The sequence below is a fragment of the Lotus japonicus genome, chromosome 3 (genome assembly GCF_012489685.1).
Source record: "Lotus japonicus ecotype B-129 chromosome 3, LjGifu_v1.2".
In the NCBI taxonomy this organism is placed as follows: domain Eukaryota; kingdom Viridiplantae; phylum Streptophyta; class Magnoliopsida; order Fabales; family Fabaceae; genus Lotus; species Lotus japonicus.
In genome coordinates, this window is record NC_080043.1 from 61,675,655 (window position 1) to 61,695,622 (window position 19,968).

The 19,968-nt window shown below is 37.7% G+C and overlaps 1 protein-coding gene across 1 annotated transcript; it reads left to right on the forward strand.

Annotated features, from left to right (window-relative positions):
- The first annotated feature begins 257 nt into the window (after positions 1–257).
- On the forward strand, positions 258–1,406 carry LOC130744466 (uncharacterized). The gene has a single exon (XM_057596648.1). The coding sequence runs from the start codon at positions 258–260 to the stop codon at positions 1,404–1,406; it is 1,149 nt and encodes a 382-aa protein (XP_057452631.1).
- Positions 1,407–19,968: the final 18,562 nt, after the last annotated feature.

Here is a 19,968-nt window from a genome sequence, read left to right on the forward strand (position 1 = left end):
ATTACTGTAATCACAGAAACAAAAATATCAAAACTACTTTAGTAATATTAGCAAAATTACATAAGAACCCCAGGTTAGTTGTCTGAAGGAAATAAACAAATAAATAATGACATTATAGAGGCAAATTTGTGTGTTTTGTCGTCGTTATATATGACCATCAGCTTAAAGGCAGATTATATCTGTGATTAGCCTTCCTACTTCTTCCATTCGTATCCTCTCATAATCAAACCTCTGTCTCCTTGTTGCGAAATCGCAAAATGACTGCCTGGCAAGATGTGCTTTACCACGTGTTCCATAGATTACCTGCATACATTGTATGTAGGTTTAAGTGCGTAGGAAAAAGAGTGGACTACACCAGGATCCCCAGATTTTGTGAGGAACAAGCAGACCATATGCTGTCAGTTGGCGATCTCCACATCTTTACTTCTCCGGTCTCTGACTATCACCAAGTTACAGGGTTGGGTCTACATAATTTATTAGAGGATGGGCCTGCGGCTGGTGTTCCGACAGACTTTTTCAATGTCGTTGCACGATCGGGGAAGATTCTTTCGTCATGGAATGGCTTGATTGTTGTCCTTTTCAGGCGGAAAAAAGTGCTTTGTCTCTTGATCTGTAATCCTGTGACCAGTTCATGGGCTCCCCTCAGGACACGTTGTGGTGAGTACGACGCGAATGCTAATGTCAATATCATCATCATCCCAGCTACGGCCCCGATCCGCAATGATTACCGATTGCTTTCGGTGACCCGACAAAATAAGATTTTCCCGCCTTATGTCTTAAAGGAGTACAACCAAATAGCGGACCAGTGGCAAGTTCTTAACCCAGACATGAATTTGGGTGACCGGAAATTGAATATTAGTAAACCTGCAATTGTGAATGAATGGATATATTTTATGTCTGACAATTATCATTACATGAACTTCATTGATGATGCTACCATCATGCCATACATAATGGCCTACTCTCTCACTGATCATACAAGCGTGCGGTTGGACCTTCCCAATAATGCTCTTGAATATCTATTCCACGGGTCATATGGAGTTTTCACATGGGGCTGTAGATGGACATCTCAAGAGTCTCTTTGCCTAGTAAGGTTTATTAACTCTTCCTTCACTCTTTTCACTTGTGCAGCCCCTACTTCTCAAAATTCGTCGTGGGTTCAAATTCTTCATGTTACCATGGATGATCTAGTGCTTTCTGCAGCCCGTTCTTCACCCAACTCGATCTTTAGAGAGCCTATAAGATGGCCCTATACTGTTGTTAATGGAAACTGTTTAATCTTTGCAACCAGAGAAAAAATTTACGGGTACAACATAAATGGTCCACACCCCTGGAAATTGAGGCAACTAGGGATCAATGATTCGAGGGCAAATATTAACTTTATTCCTTACTCTAGTACGTTTTGACGATGTCGCTGTCCTCATCCATCTTCTTTTAAAAAGTTTCTTACTAACAACTATTAAATGTTTAATGATTTAGTTACGTATCAATGTGTGACTTCAGGGTAGCAGTGTTGTTTTTTGTAGCATATTTTTAATATCCGGATCCTAATGCGTTCAATTACGATTGAAATGTACAAAAGTTCAACCATGTCAATTGGAATATATGGGGGCCGTTTTGGTTTATATCAAATTTGTTCACAGTGGATGTTGTCACGTTTTACTCTAATTTATTTTCCTGGTAGTGAACTTTTTTACTTGTCAATTTACTTTTTCAGAATGCCATTGGCTTCTAATGTGGGCAAGAGGCAGCGATTTACGGTATTTTTTTTTAATTAATGTACGGTAGGTTATTTAACAGAAACTCATAGCTCTATGCGTGTATTGTTGTAACCCGGAAGATACATATTTCAAACTTTAAACTTATTTTCTACGAAAAACCACAACCAAATAGTATCCGGGAAAAACTTGTAAACATAAATAAAGACTCCCTACCTCGTTCGCATTGAAGTAATGAAACATGGGTTTTCCTAAATTGCGTATCTTGATATTTTCGAAGGTGCAAGATATCAGGTTACACCTTTTTCTATAGTCTTGCATAACCAGATGATTTTTTTAAATTAACTCAAACTTATAGAGAAGATGGTAATTTGGCTGTTAATTTCTTTTTTAATATGAAACACACATTATCTCTCTCCTCACTCGCTTCACTTTTTCGTCATCATCTTCAGTTTATTAATTTTATTTTTAATCTGGAAAAATCCATCTCTTTATTATTCATTATAATCATTACTAAAATTATCTTATTTAAAATGAAATATTTAAATTTTATTTATTCATTAAAAATTGAGTGATTTTTTTAAAATAATAATTATAATTGAAATTGACAATAATACATTGTTCATAACAATTAGTTTATATTATTTACTAATTTTGGATAATCATAAGTTGATAAATTTAGAACAAAAATAAAAAATAAAATTTATTAGTATTTTGACTTATTAAAAACATTTATCGATAAATAATATCAAATAAATAGTTGAAAATTAAAAAATAATGTATAAGATACAATTATTTATAAAAAAAGTCTCTTTAAATACAATTTTTGATCTATTATATAGAAGCAAAAATAACTTGAGGAAACATGACAGAGAAAAAATAATGACAACAAAAGTTGAATAAACTTAAATTTACTAAGGATCTAATTTTCAGATTTAAAGCATAAGGGACTATTTTTCCAAATGATTCAATCTTAGTAACATGAACATTCAATCTCGGCAAGAGGCACACATGTATTGATGCACAAAAAGATATTTAAACAACCTGTTATAGTGAAGCAAGGTGTGCAAGTGTAGTTGAAATCAAGTAAAAAATGAAACAACTTTCACAAAAATGCATGTCACAACACTGAAAAATATAAGCATTAAACCATAAAACCCAGATATGCAATTGGACACAACACATTGCATAAAATATATAAAAATAGTCAACATTGTCATCACAAATTAATCAAAGACCAGCAACACAGCAACACTGCAACACTGCAACAACTCCCCTAAGCTTCACCCCCAGCAACGTCCATTGATGCACCCTCATCCACCTGTTCACGAGCGATAAGGCCTTTCCACTGAAGGAACTCCTTTGTGATCACATCAGAATGCACTGGACAGAAATGGCTCCACCCTGGAAAGGGATGAGCCATCATGTCATTCAGGGCATGTGTGATAAGAAATCCATAAGGGATTGCATGAGTGTTGTTCCTGAACACGCGCTTGATATGATCAAAAACAAGGTGGACAGGATCTATACTCAGATCCTTGAGGGTGTGATATATTATGAAGACATCCTTATCCAGGACGTAGTCCTGGAACTTAAGCCTTGGGCAGTACACGTTGACAACCAGGGTGTGAATCATCCTTGCAGCAGGGGTCAGATTTTTCACTTCGGTGGCTTCTTCAGGGGAGATGTAATTTCTTCCATAAACAGCACGATGGATGTCCCTGTTTCCGATCTCAAGGTTCCATGCCCGTTCATATTGTGCTCCTTGGCTTGGAGCACCCAGCAATTGAGCAATCCTAGCCATGTTCAAATTAACAGCAAAATCAAATACGTCTGCCACTATACCATCCTCTTCATTCAAAGTAGCAGAACCCCAAAACTCCTCAACAAGTTCAGGGTAAATTGGAGAAAATGATGCATTGTTGATGCACTGCAGTGGGGAGTTAAAAATTTGGTCTGCGCCAGGAACATTCCATTCAAATAAGTCCTCTGAATTGTAGGTCATGGGATTGCAGACAGTCCTAGAAGCCATTTCAGGTGTTCTTTGATTGGTCTACAAGAAACAATTCAGAAAATAAGTTAACAAAACTAAGAACATATGTAAATATATATAGACAATAAAGGAGCAGTTACACAACATGGAGATAACTGATAATTAATGGGGGAAGTTAAACAACGTGTGAGTATGTGTAAAGAGGGTTAGTGTCCAAGTGTATTCAAACGGTTTTGAAGAGTGTTACTTTTCTGTAACTGCCTGAATTTACACGCTTCTTTTTGCAAGTTAGTGGCCAAGTGTAATCAAACAGAACAATCAAACACTTAATCTAAATCAGATAACGAAGGAAGTAAGAAGCGTATTTGAAATTGAAATTGAAAAAAACTGCCACGTTTCAATTAAGATATGTAATGAACGAAAAAGCGCCAAAATCAAACAAACCCTAAATAGAAATTAAAATCCTAAATAGAAATTGAGGATAATCATGTTCAGATCAGACAAGTAATGAACGAAAAAAGCCCCAAACAAACCCTAAATTGAAATTAAGCACAAATAAGAGAAGTAGCGAACGAAAAAGCCCCAAAATCAAACAAACCCTAAATAGAAATAAAGCAGAATCACGGTCAATTAAGAGAAGTACTGAACGAAAAACCCCCAAAACAAACAAATCTAAAATAGAAATTAAGCAGAATCATGGTCAATTGAGAAGTACTGAACGAAAAAGCCCAAAAACAAACAAACCCTAAGTAGAAATTAAGCAGAAACATGGTCAGATAAGAGAAGTAATGAACGAAAAGCACCAAAAACAAACAAACTCTAAATAGAAATGAAATTAAGCAGGATCGTGTAGGCGGAGATGAAGATTTTCTACAAAATCGAAAAGGGACTAACCTCTTGAGCTTCAGCAGATGGAAGTGTAAAGTTTTTGTAATGGGAACTGAGGGGTATTTAAATCGGGCTGAAGAGAGCACTCTTCCCATTGGCGATTCGATTTCTTGCACCGGTTGAGTGTCAGGAGTGGGTGTGTATTCAATGGTGATTGACGTTCGGATTCAATTCAATCAACTCAAATTTGTAGCATACCAAGGCCTACAATGATTATGTCTATGTCTCTCTTCCCTATATTGGGGCTTGATGAGATCGTATAGAGAAGAACTGAGAGTGGGTTCTCACAATGAAGATAGGTTGGGGAATAGTGTGCTACAGTTGGAAATATATTGCTTTATAATATTTGTATTAAAAGTTGAAACAAATATACTAAATTGTCTCTTGGTTATTTGGGCAATAGCTCCATATCCATATAGGTGGCCACTAAGGTGGAGTCTTTAAAATTTGGTCCAACGGTGGTCCACTATTTATTACCGTTTGATTTGATTTTGGAATCTAAAAACATTCCTTAGATGGATGTCTAGGATTAAAAGGATGATAAAAGGGTAAAAATGTAATATTCCTTAGTTTATAAATTAAAAGATAAAACAAAAATAATAATTTTCTGGGTGTCTTCCTCCCCCATTCTTTCTACTGACCCAGATTTTCCTTCCCTATTCAAGCTTCCGAACCCTCCATCGTCCTCTCCCACCACTTCTCAACCTACACATCAAACCCAGAAACCGCAACCCAGAACCCTCTTACGCTCCCTCAACCAAAGCTCACACAGAAACCCCTATCCATAAACCTCAAATACAATAACCAAAAAATAAAACTCACAACAGTCAAGGAAGCAACTTTAAGAGAGATGGAGGTCGATCTCAACAGCAGATCTGAGGATGTTGAGGGAGCACATGTCAATCTTGACTGCGAGCATGGGCGCGACAATGACGAGCTTGAGCACTTATGAGAGGGAGTGGTGGGGAGGTTTCACGTATGTTGTTTTTTTATCCTCCGTCTCTCCCAAATTTAGGCGAAACGTTGTGTTTGATAAGAAGATATGGAATGAGTACTACATAGTGACATGCTGCAGAATCAATTTCATTTTTTTTTGTTTGGGCACACAGTGAAACCAAATCATTCAACAAGATAGAGATAATAAAGTTGAGAGAAGTTGGGAAATAGGAAACAATAACAACTGAACAAGTAAAAGATGGAGATACTCGTAAGCGGATGGGTGAGGGTAGCAGTTTGGGATGATTCAGGTGAGGAAGGTAGAGGTGATCTGATCTGGTGAAGATGGAAGTGAAGAAGGATCCAGATCTGGATTTAGGGATCTGATTTGGGGAGGAATTTGAATTTTTTTAATATAGTAAATTACTTAAACACCCCTTGGTCCATGGGTGGACCAAAAAATAAATTGTGCACCCTAGTGGGCACCCTCCATATACTCATATTTTTTTCCAACAATTTCTTAATTTTTAACATGTTTCTTGCGTTTTTTTGTTATAAGCACATTCTTTATAATTATTTATGTTATTTAAATTATTTTCACAATTTATTAATTTTAAATATATGAATTTGAAATATTTTCCAAATTTTACAACTAGTAATTAATATATTTTGGAGTTAAGGGATCTCGTGCCCTAGTATGATTGTAGTCACACGCGAGTTAGGTTCTCACACACGATTGACTAAAGTTCCTCTCGCTCCTCTCGTGTCAGAGTAAGTGATATCACGAACTTATATGATTGTAGTCACTCTTGAATTAGGGTTATCACGCACGATTGACTAAATACATACTGAAATTTAATAATTTATTTTCATAATTAGCATTGAATTATATTTTAATAACTCCTTTATTTTATAAATTAAATGCAAAAAACTCAAATGTGCTTTACATATATATAATATATATAGAAGATAGATAGATTTGATGAAACTATAATTAAATTATTTTTTCCATTTATATATATGCAGAGTGCTATGAATTACATCACCTTGACTTGTTCTAGTGGTTAAGAACTTGTCATTAAATTATTTTTTCGACCCGTTGTTACATTTATTTTTTTGATTAATTTCAGTGTTGCGTTTATTTTAAACATGATTAATGTATAAAAAACGGTGCAACTTTTGTTCAATATGACTCCTCATCGTAGTGGGATTTTATCTTGCTAAAGTACATGATGCAATGGCTTCAATCCCTTATTTTTCCATTTTTTTCTTACAATTTCTTAAATTTTAACATGCTTCTTACGTTTTTTTTTTATAAGTACATTCTTTATAATTCTTTATGTTATTTAAAATACTTACACTATATATTATTAATATTTACATTTTAAGTATTAAATTTAACTTTTAAATATGCAATAGTGAAATATTTTACAAAGTGATTAATATATTGAATAATATGATTGTTGGCACACTCGAGTTAGGGTTCTCAAACACGATTGACTAAAGTTCCTCTCGTGTTAGGATTCTCATGCTCAATTGACTATAGTTCCTTTGGAGTTTTGGATTCACGCAATAATATGATTGACCCCACACTCGAGTTATTTGCACTTAATTACGAATACTACTCTAATAAAACTACAAATAGTTCAAGATAAAAAAAGGTTATCTCAATTGCATAAGATAATAAGTTCTTAATTTAACGCCAAGCTCTCCACAAGATAAGGAAACACAGCTCCAGAAAAGAGTACGCTAGTAAGCCACTTACACTGCTGGATCAACCAACAAAATGTACAAACCCCCCCAAGGTACCTCATACAAAGCCATCTCAAAAACCTGGTACCTATTCTCATCTCTTATAAATTTTTGTCTAAAGTAATCACACCATCCAGCAGCCAACTCACCTATAGACTCGGGCTTCTCTGAGTCTTCCGAGTCCGTAGAGGAAGTTTTACTGGCAACATTCTTGGAATACCAGGTTATACGCCATTGCGTAATATTCTCGTCAGGAAGGAGAACCTCTATCTCCGTAGGCAAGTGCTGGAAAGCTCTTTGTTGCACACTAATTGGAATGAGCTGCAAATAATGATAACAAATCATTTAACATTTGAATTTAGTAAGATGAATATTAACATTGTGGCAATTTTTAAAGAAACATACGACCAACCATTGGTTGCTCGCCATAAATGTGTTTAACAGTTATATCAGCAGACCACATCAGATCACTGCCTCGGTACTGTTCCAGATAGTTGTAGTTCTTGTTCGGGGTGGAAGATTCCGCATCAACAGTAGATGAATTCATTTGATACCCAATCTTGTAGTCAATCTCTGAAGGCCATAACTTGTAAATGTTGATGGTAAATCTTGCTTGGCCACAGTAGACAAATTGAATATGCAGTGTTGATTCGATTTTGTGGAGAGATCACAACTCCAAAATCCCATCGGATAGGCGAGCATCTCCTGGACCGTGAATATAACGAACTACGAAAATATTTCCAACGGGGTCTTTTAACTCAACCGTATCATTGATTTCATGGCCAAAACGGTGATCAAACCTTTCCGGGACAAAAACAAATGGCTGTATATTGAACAAATAGTAAAATGGAACAAATAGTTTAATTCAGTAGTGAAAAAATGGTTTACGAGCTTATGAAAAATCTGTAAAATTACCACTCCCGCGTATAGTGATTTAATGAAGACTCTTCCGTTGGAGTGAAGTGATCTCAACGAGATTGGATCCATTGCCACTGCACATTGGTAAAAAATACATAATAAGACTAACATGTAAACTACCATTATATAGTTAATTAAGTTAAATTTTATGTTGGAAATAAAGGTACCTGTAAGTATAGCACTTGGAAGAACGAAAGAAAGCTTAAGTAAGAACTTGTTAAAATGTATTGAAAATGGAAAACAAATAAATGCATTGCTATAGGAAGTTTCAGAAAATAGTGGGTAGATAATTCAGAATGCAAAGATTTACAGAGAATATGAAATAATGATAAAACGAGGGAGAAAAATGATATGCAAATGAACGCATGTGTGGTCAGAGTGACTCAAAGTGTTAATGAAACCTGGCGAACGAAGAACAGCACCTATCCCTATTATGAAGGGGGAATGTCGTGCAAACTTGAGCTGGAGATATATAACTTGTTGATGGGATTAGTGGAGTCGGTACAGTCAGTGTTGTGGAGATGGATTTGTGAATGTGGGTGACAGAGTGAGAACGTTGAGGAGAGATGAGTGGCGGCTATTCTCCAACTCGGGAAAAAATTAGGTCAAGGAGTGAAAGATAAAAGGGGGGTAAATAAGAATTATTATATCTTAAGGTGTGGAGAGACTGAGAAAAAGAGATATAGGAAGAAAAAATATAGAAAGTAAAGATATGATAGACAATTTAATTGGTAGAGAATAGAGAAATAATTGAAAACGAAGATAGAAAAGAAGTATAGATGTATATATATATCACAACTCAAGGAATAATTTTAGTAAACATCTCAAGGAAGTATATAGAGATCTCCCACAAAAAAAAAAAGAAATTTAAGATTAGATAGATATTCTTAATGATAAAAAATAAAGGAATATATAGAACATAAAAGTGATTTAAATGTGAAAAGGTGAGTATTGAAAAATATAAACACCTCGACGTTTTTTCACACTCATTTTCTATCTATTTATATTTCTTTTATATATCAATTTATTTATTAAATCTTTATTTTCTCTATGACTTGTTCTTGTATATCTTATTCCATATCTAACTATTCGGTTTCGTGTTTGTGTGACAGAAAGCTTATGACATTAACTATGACATATGATGGCTGACATAAAGGAGACAGATGAAAATAGGGTCTTGACGGAAGGGGAGAGAACAGATTGCCAATGGAAAGAAAACACGAATCCCGATCCTCTACTGCAGAAAAATTCGTCCAGCCCCTCTTGCAGTTTTATTGGCCATCAGATCCATCTTGTGGTCCAGAAAATTCAAATCTTAGAATTATAATAGACATTAAATAACAGTAATCGGATGCATCTAACGGTTAAAAAAAAATAAACCTAATTTTTATCAACCCATGGAAACCAATCTAAAACCCCAAGTAATTGAAACCGATAATCTATCACCATTCACAAGTCAATACGGATAATCACAAGTCTTCAAAAATTGGAACCATGTAACTGAAATTGAAATCCCAAATATTTTTTGGCACATTTGTTTTTTTTTTTGGAACCAATCTATCACAAGTCTTTAAAAAATGGAAATACCAGATGCAAGGTCACGGATGAACGGTCTCACTAGAGCAAGTGTTTTCTTACGTCGCCATTAACTTCCCACAACGATGATGGCGCGTGCAACCCTTAAGGGTGATGGACCAAACGAAGTGTGAAGTGCGGCGAGAGGAAGAGCGGTTGATCGGAACAGGTTCATTGAGAGGAGAAGCTTTTCTCATGATGGTAGAGAACGACAGCGTTTACTGAGTTTGTGTTTGGAAACACCTTATTTTATTCTAACCGTAAGATTAATCTCACAGTTGGGATGACTTGGCAGTATAAAATTATTATAATTTAAGACTGGAATTTTCAGGACAACTAGATTGATCTGACGACCAAGAAAACTGCAGGAGGGGACAGACACTTTCTCTCCTTGGATGCACTAAACAGTAGAGGAAAGGAAAAGAATTGGTGGGACCCATGCTCTGAAACTTTCCGCCCAAAATGGGAAGAAAACTGATTGCGCTATCAAATTCTCTATATTGCCAGTGTACATACTAGAAAATGCATATTGTATTCACGTGTGTAGTTTTTAGTCCGTACGTTTCAATTTTCTTCTTTATTGATTTTTTATACGTTTAATATTAATAATAAATTTTCCAAATTTAAATATTACTATAGTTTTAGTATAAATGTAAATAATTATAATATTATTGAATATATAAATTTTATATTCTGTTACTCCTAAAAATTATAATAATTATAATATTTCATATATATATATATATATATATATATTAAATATGTTGGAGGTCTCTCTAAACGAAGTTGTGTTCAAACGAGTGAGGGAGTAAAAGACTGCGAATTTTTGGTCCAATATTCATAAAGCATGCTCCTATCGAAAGGGTTAGTCAAGAATGCCCACGTGAACCGACTCAATGAGTCAAGTCAGGCACGTTATTTTGGCCGTAATGGCAAAGTCAGTAAATGGTCAAGTCAGTCGAAGAGAAAAGAAACATGTCATTTCAATTCATAAAGCTGCATAAAAAATAGCACGTGAACAGCAGGGGTAGCTTGCTCCTCTCTCTACCTGGTAACGTCAAGGCTATGTATCTTCTATTTTATTTTTATTGTTTTTTATCTAATGCATCGTGTAAGTTACATGTGTGATGTGTGGGTTGGTGATACCATATTAATCTTAATTTTTGTAGTATCTTGGGTCCAAATTTATTTTTGTACACTGAATGGGGCAGTGAGTTCCATTAAACGGCGCATTATTAGGCCTTTAGAGCGTTTGCATGATTTAATGGACCATGTTACCAATCATAGTATTGGGCTTGCATTACCTTGGCCCATTCAAATTGTGGCAAGACTTGAAATGTTTTTGTTGTTTCCCATTAGCTTGTGCTTGTTAGTTTCAGCAATTATGAATGAGGTCGTGCATTTACCTGGCCCAATCTATGGTCCATAGAGCTAATATGTGGGCCATTCTGCTGACCAAAAAAATAATGTGGTCCATTGTTCTCAGGCATGCACTCCGCCGTGGCCGCACAACTTCGTTTTCTCCGGCGTGGAAAATCTGGAAATTTTCCAGAGTTTTTCCAGATTTTTAAAAATTTAACAAGAAATAGTTTGGGGGATCCCATCCTCTTATAGCCAAAACAACCGAAGGAATAGCACCTCTCCGCCCCGCTAAAACCGCTCCGATATGATATGCGTGGTTCCGTTTTCAAAGGCGGCCCAGATTCGTAGTGCACGAATCAGATCTGAGACGCGTGACTGAACCCCAAAACGCGTCGCCTTGGTGCTATTACCTTTGACAAAGAAGTTTACTAGATCAAGATCTGCGGGGTAGTGATTTTAATGGAAGTTAAGTTTACCAGATCTACGAAACGGGGAGAAATATTGAACTCTGTAAGCTGAATTTACTGCCGGTTATATGTATGAGAACCAAAAACTAATCTTATAGAAGGGAAAAGAGCTATCCAAAGACTCAGAGAAGGCAAGCTTCCATGGTATCGTAGGAGAACGAGAGTATTGAAATTGCTTGGTTTTGGGTATATATAGTTAGGACTAGTTTCAAGATATTACAACTCAAAGGGTCTATACTGGAGTAGAGAAACCTTGCAGCCATTTACGTGGATAACGAAATGTAATAGGGCCAAAATTATACTTCGAATAGTCCATAGGGCCAAGCCATAATTATTTACCTCAACTGATCCGGACCATTCAATTAAAATATTATAAATCAATGGCTAAGACAGGGGAGGCACCCATGCCTCTTCAGAGAAGTGGCATATGGAAGCCTGTCCCATACTTTTAACATGGAGTTATATTTTAAAGTAGTGAAATTTTATTAAAATTTATTGTTGTATTAATTTTACATAAAAGCATCTTCTTGTAATATATTGTAATCTTGGCACGACATATTTTCATCATCATATTATTGTACTTTGATTGATAATATATATATATATTTACTTCCAAAATTATTTAAAAATAATGAAAAATGTACTTAAATGAAATTAAACTTTAATTAAAAAGAAGTTTCAGCATTCAATTATTTTCATGTAAAATACTTTATCTTGTGATACTTGTTTTATCATGTAATTTAAACACATACTTGTAACATTTTCATACTTTTATTTATATTTACTGTTAAAATTATTAAACAAATTATGAAAAAATGTTTTTATTTTATATAAAAATTTACTTCTATTAGTTTTAACATTAACTTATTTTCTTGTAAAATGTTTCACCTCGGAAGAGTTTTTTGTTATTTAACTTCAACAAAATCAAAAGCATACTATATAATTATATAGTACATTTTAACATTAATCTATGCATGTTAGAAAGAAAATCATATATATTATCTTAAAATTGGGCATTTTAAAGTAAATTCCTATTAAGTGTAACAAATTATAACACCTAATAAAACACCGCAATTTGATATGCAATAAAGAAATGAATAATGAAACATAGAGGGCAAGGAAATTCCTGAGAGTTGTCGATTATGAATACCTTTAGTAAGTCGATTCCAAGAACAGTATATTTGACTTTAAAAAAAAAAAGTGAATTTCAAAAACAATCAAATCTTTGGTGAAGGTATCATTGTTGACTTTTTTATAAGCAAATATTATTTGTTAGTAATGTTATGTTAGTAAATTAATCTCTCCTCAGGGTTCGAACTGTGGACCTTTCATCCTTCACCCTTCATTTCCCCAACTCTTATGTCCCCGAGCTCTTACCTCAGGGTTCGAACTGTGAACCACGTTGATAAGCTTGAGAGCAGTCAAAGAAAGACCTATAGTGGAGCTAATGCGCCTGAGAGCAGCCAAAGAAGGACTAATAGTGGTGAGAGAGTAAGACCAGTAAGGAAAAGGTTGGGGGTATCATTGTTTGTCGACGGCCTTGAGGAGCAAACGACCTATCAGCAAATAAAGACAACATTCTCTAAGTTTGGCAAGATCCTGGGAGTCTTCGTCCAGAAGTTCAGAAAGAAGCAGAGGAGAAGCAAGTTTGGGTTCGTACGTTTCAACCATGAAGGAGACGCTATGGCGGCATGGCGACATATGAATGGTAAACTGATGAATGGCATTCCCATGAAGATCTCTAAAGCAAAATATGCAACCTAGGTAAGTAGAGACCAAAGTGCCATGAAACCTAAGATTGCTCCTAGAAAAGTGACGCGGAAATTGTGGGTGAAAAAACAGGGGGGTACACAACGTTAACCCTGCAACCCAGTCTATGACTTCTGACTTTATTGGGAATTTACAAAAGTCAACTGGAAACCTAGGAAGGATACACAACGTTAGCAGCCACCTAGGGTTTCATAATTTAATTGCTTCTAAGATGAATCCGGGTTTGATAAATGGATTACCTCTTTTGGGCCCACTACCTATGGAAGGGCCCAACTTCACCTTGGTGGTTGATCTGGGTCGTGTTGAGGTAGTAATTCTTTAACAAGTTAGTGGGGTTGTTGGTAATTTGGCTATTCCAGAGGGGGTAGAGGATAACCCCACATCAGAAAGGACACTTTACCCTATTTTCCCCAATTCTTCTGCTGTGTCAGTGATAACACCTTCCAGTAGATCACCCTCGACGGTAAGACCTCGTGGCCGACGAGGAAGACCAGCCAAATCTTCAGGTGCGCAACGGGCAGGGTCGCAGGCTACCTCTTCTTCTTTCGTGGGTGCCTCTCCCTCCGTCTCGTCCCTGGTCAATCGTGCTTCCTCCCAGCCTTCAGTGGATCAGTCTAGCTCTCAATCGGGGTACGGCGTGATCACGCGAGCTCGAAGGGCACTATCCCTAGGAGCCTCTGTGGGGGTGGTTCTTGATTGTCCAGAGGAGGAGGCTTTGGCAAGTTTATGTGATCAAATCTCCTCTCATCTTCCCAACCCATAACCCTCTGAAGATGAAATATCACTAGGTCTCGTGGAATGTTCGTGGTATGTGCAAATCAACAAAGAGAATGTTAGTAAAGCAGAAAATTAAAGGCACCAAAGCTAATCTTATTATCCTCCAAGAGACTAAAATGGATGAGCACAGAAACAAAGTCATGATTGACTGGGCCACGACTATGGGTATGGACATTGACTTGGTTCCTGCTGTGGGCTCTGCTAGTGGATTGGCCATCCTCTAGAAGAGGTCTGTTTATCAGTCCATTCAGGTTTGGAAAAATCAGAGGTTTATTCTAATGTTGTTCTCTATATTGCCTGGTGATGATACCTTCACAGTTGGTAATTTCTATGGTCCCCACGACGATACCCAAAGAGAATCATTTTTCAGAGAGATTAGTCAACATCTAGAAAATATCCCAGGTAGACTCCTGTTGGGGGGTGATTTCAACACCATCTTGAATGATGGTGAGCGAAAAGGGAGTGGATCAAACGTTATTGGAGACCCTACTTTCAAGTCATTTGTTGATGATTGGGCTCTAATTGATATGCCACTTCTTAATGGGGACTTCACTTGGTACAGCTCCAGAAATGGCGGCTTGAGTAGTAAGCTAGATAGGTGGCTTCTGAATACTGATGCTGTTCTGGAGTTTGATGGAGCTTGCCAATCAGCGGAGGATTGGGGAGTATCCGATCATAGAGCAATTTCTCTTGTTCTGGGCTCTATGGACTTAGGTCCTAAACCCTTATCCTTTTACAATTACTGGCTTCTTGAGGAAGGGTTTAAGGAACTAGTCCAGGAGTGGTGGTCATCTTCGGTCATTGAGGGCTGGTCTGGTTTTAGTCTTCAAGGTAAACTGAAGGAAATAATAGGGAAAATCAGAGCTTGACAGAAAAATAGAGGGGTTTGGGGATCAGAAAAAATCAAGGCCATGGAAGATAACCTTCATGTCTTAATTACGAGAATGGAGACCGAAGGGGTGTCAGTTGAATTGAGAGATGAAAGACTTCAGCTATTAAATAATCTCTAGAAAGAATACAGAAAATTAGAGAGCATGTGGGTTCAAAAAGCAAGAGTAAGATGGCTGAACTTTGGGGATAGAAACTCGCAGTATTTCCATAGTCTCCAAAGTTAAAGAATCTCGTTGTAGTTTGCGGAACTTGACCTTGGAAGGGGAAACTCTCACGGCTCCGAATGCAATTAAGCAAGCAGTTTATCGTCACTTTCAGTCCTTTTTCAAAGGTGGCAGAAAAGTGAGGGCTAAGTTAAGATGCACAAACATGTTGTGTGTTGGTATGGAAGCATCTCTGCTGCTGGAAAAGGCTTTCTCCGAAGAAGAAGTTTGGGCTGTTATCCAATCCTGTGATGGCAATCGGGCTCCGGGCTCGGACGGATTCAATATTTCCTTTTTCAAGGAATTTTGGGCGGTGATTAAATCTGATATCATGAAGGTTTTCCTTGATTTTCATGAGCATGGCAAATTAGTAAAGGGGCTCAATTCAGCGTTTATTGCTCTCATTCCAAAGTCTCCCAGTCCTTCTTCTATATCAGATTATCGCCCAATATGCCTAATTGGAAGCATCTATAAGCTCATATCAAAGGTCTTGGCGACTCACTCGCAAATCATCATGCCATCTATTCTCTCCGAAAACCAATTTTCTTTCACTAGAGGAAGACAAATAGCAGATTGTATTCTTGTGGCAAACGAAATTGTTGATGCCATGAAGAAAAACCGACAAGGGGGTATTCTTTTGAAGCTTGATTTTGCTAAGGCTTATGACAACGTTGATTGGTCCTTCTTGTTGGGTCTTCTTGGGGAGATGGGCTTTGGTGGTAAGTGGATAAGGTGGATGGAAGAGTGTGTATCGACAGCTGCTTTGGCGGTACTAGTAAACGGATCTCCCACGGATTTTTTCAAGATTGAGAAAGGCCTCCGCCAAGGGGATCCTCTATCCCCTTTACTTTTTAACACATCAATGGATTTTCATGCATGATGAATCAACTCCTAATCTTGCCAAACCCTTGTGGGTATCATGTTGGAGACTCTTTATTCATTAATCATCTCCAATTTGCGGATGATACGCTCATCTTTTGCCAAAACGATGAGGAGCAAATTAAAAACCTTGGTGCAATTCTTGAAATGTTTCTTGCCATCTGAGGCTTGAAGGTGAACTATTTTAAGTCGTTGTTAATGGGTTGCAACGTTCATATAGATAGGCTGCGGTCTTTGGCTGCTATATTGGACGTAAGTGTTGGCACACTCCCAATAACCTATTTGGGGGCGGCCTTGGGGGGTAACCCTAAGAGGAGGAGCTTTTGGAATCCTGTCCTGGAGCAAATGCGTGGTAAACTGGGGCTGTGGAGCTCTAAATGGCTATCTTTGAGTGGCAGATTGGTCATGCTTAAATCGGTGATGAGCGCGGTGCCAATTTATCATATGGCAATTTTCCTAGCTCCGGTTGGTATTATAGGTGAAATGGAAAAACTGATGCGGGGTTTTTTGTGGAGGAGAAGGGAGGGAGGCCGTAGAATTTCATGGATTGCATGGTCACAAATATGCAAGAGGATCCAACTTGGTGGTTTCGGCCTTGGCTTCCTCAGCTGGAAAAATAAAGCCATGTTAATTAAATGGTTTTGGAGATTTGGTATGGAGAGAAATGCACTTTGGAGGAGAATCCTATGTGCTAAATATAATTGTAACCCCCAGCTAATGCTCCTACATGAGATCCAGGTTCCATCTTCCAATCTCTCAATCTATATCCAAGACATATTCAAAATTCTAAGAGAGGATACCATCATTGCAAAAGTGTACAAGGAGGGCTGCGTATGTAGTGTTGGCTATGGTGAGAACATTCGATTTTGGATCGACCCATGGATTGATGGCTCTGCATTATTCAGAAGGTTTCCGCGTCTCTTTGCCATCACACAAAACAAAAATTCTTTCTTATGTGATGTGGGACTTATGCGAATGGTGGCTGGTCCTGGAATTTCAACTTGCGTCGTCGCTTATTCGATTGGGAAGTTGACCAGCATAGACAATTGGTAAGGATCCTAAATCTGATTGTGCCTCGGGTTGGTGTGGATACCATTATATGGACTGGTGACCCGAATGGAGTTTTTACTGTTAAGAGCAAGGTTCTAAATATCGGTCGCGATCACGGTCACGGTCGCGTTGCGGATTTCGCGATAACGGATATCACAGTTGCTGCGGTAGGTGTTGCGCCGGTTGCGGTGTGAATGGTTCCCAGATTTTCACAAATTATGTTTAAATTCATAAATTATGTGAAAGTATATATATTATTATATAACTTATATTATATAAACTCATAGAAGCACAATATCTATAGTTTAATGGAAAATGCAAATAGTGAAAAGAAAATTGTGGTGCTGCCGTGTTTGTCATTCAATAGAAAATAGTACATGTTTTATCCATAGAAACCCATATCACCCATTGGGACAAAAGAGATCTTTATCACCCACACAGATCAGTATCCAAGGGTCTCAATAACATCTCACTAACATAAATCCAATGGTCAATATCAATTACCAATTTCTGATTTCAAACAACTTTCCTCTCTCTCATTTCACACCAATCACGACTGATAACAACAGCTTCCATGGAGTGCCTCATACCCACAACTAGTTTGGCCATGGCTTGGTCTTCTCTCTCCTTCTCGACCTAGATCTCGCGTTCTCTCCTCATCATAACCAACAGACCATCGATCTGGCATAAACAAGTCGATTAAAGGGTGGGTTATGGGATACTTCACCTGATCTCAGGGTCGGAGACGAATAGCGTGAAGATCGGTGGCTTTGAAGAAGATCGGTGGCTTTGAAGAAGACTAAAGAATCTGATGCTTGCTTCTGTCGGGAGCACGAAGATTGCGGTAAACCTTGACAGAGACGCCATGAATGAGGCTGAAGAACGTTGTTGCGGCTGTTGCGCCGTTACGCGGTGGCTGTTGCGGCCGCAAAATCGTTTTGTTGCGGTTGTTGTGTGCGATTTTCCGTAGCTCCGTTATCTCGCCCTGTAACGGTATCGGTGGCCACCGATACCGAGATGTTGCGGCCGAATTTCATGTAACGTTCCGATATTTAAAACCTTGGTTAAGAGCTTCTGCGCTGCAATTGAACTCAGAATTTTTGGGGAAAGCTCATGGCTAGTACCTAAACGAATTCGCAAGCTGGTACCTCCAAAAATAGTGCTCTTTGTCTGGCAATTGATGGAAGAGAAGGTTGCTGTTAAAGTGAACCTACTAAGAAGAGGTATCCCCATTGAAAATGGTGGCCTATGTGACATTTGTGGGACTGGTGGGGAAACAGAAGCTCATCTCATGATGCACTACTACAAAATTTGGGGATTGTGGAACAGAATTTGTAATCGGGAACAGGTCCTGTTCTGCATGCCTGCTTCATTCCAGCAGCTAATACTTGAATGGCCTTCTCTGTGCAAACAAAGTGATCCTTTTTTGTGGGAAGTCATTCCATATGCTTTATGCTGGGCCATTTGGCGTGCCCGCAATGATACTGTTTTTAACCAAAAGGAATTTTCCTTTGAAGAGGTGTGGGACATCCATCTCATGCACATTATGTGGTGGGTAAAAGCTTGGTGGAAGGAATGTCAGTTTTCTATGAATGACTTCACTCAACACTTTGAGAAGGTAAGACTTAAATCCATGGCTCCAAAGGTTCGTATTGCTGGTTGGATCCCTCCCCCGCATGGTCTTATCAAGTTTAATGTAGATGGATCCTCTAGGGGGAATCCGGGGATTAGCGAGATTGGCGGTGTCTTGAGGGATGCAGCTGGCCTCTTCCTGGGCAGGTTCTCTACGGCAGCGGGATCAACTTGGGCTTATGTGGCTGAGGTAAAAGCTATTCTTACAGCCCTTCTCTTCTGTAAAAACCATGGGTTCAAGAACGTGATAGTGGAGAGCGATTCTACTCTAGCAGTGGGGTGGGTGATGAGTAATGCTAATCGGCCTTGGAAATTACAAAATGACCTCAACCAAATTGATCACCTAATGTCTGAGGTGAACTGCACTGGGGTATTCCACATCTTTAGAGAAGCAAACTTTTCTGCAGATATCTTGGCAAAAGAAGGTTGTGACCGCTCTTTTCCATTGGAAGAAGTTTTCTCCCCTGCGGTAGCTTTGTTTTCCTAATCTCTGGCTTCATATCTACTTGCTGTCGTTTCCAAGTTTGGCTTCTATGTTGATCCCACTGCCTGAGCCCGTTCTTGTTTTTTCTCTCTTGTTGCTTTTAGCTTCCTGTATCTTTTCTACTTCTGTTTTCTTATGTCCCCGGCTCCTGTCTTTTTGAGTCGGTTTGTGTCTTTTCTCTGTAACGTTTGTACTGTTCCTTTTTCCTTTTGAATAAATTCAGCTTTCTAAATAAAAAGGAGGAACGTGTTTCATAAATCAGAGACAAATCCTTATATACTACTCCCTCCGTTCCTGATCTTTTGCTGTTTAAAGTTATGCACATTGTATAAGAGTGCAATTATTGATATATTTGTTGACATAAATACCCCTATTTAATGTTGAGTTAAAGTTAAGAAAGAGAATGATAGTTATTGGTTAAGAAACTTGTTATGATTTTGATTGGTGAAAATAAGATGTGGTAGGTGAGAGATATGGTATTAAATGAGGGTATACAAGGAATAAATTGAGAAAAAATGCATTGGGTTTGTAAAACAACAAAAGTTTTGGAATTTAGACTAAAATTAAAACAACAAAAGATCAGGAACGGAGGGAGTATTAAAGTCAAGTAAAAGCTTGTCTTTAGTTTTCACCATGTTTGTCATTATATATTATATAGTCTCAAGGAGAAGTT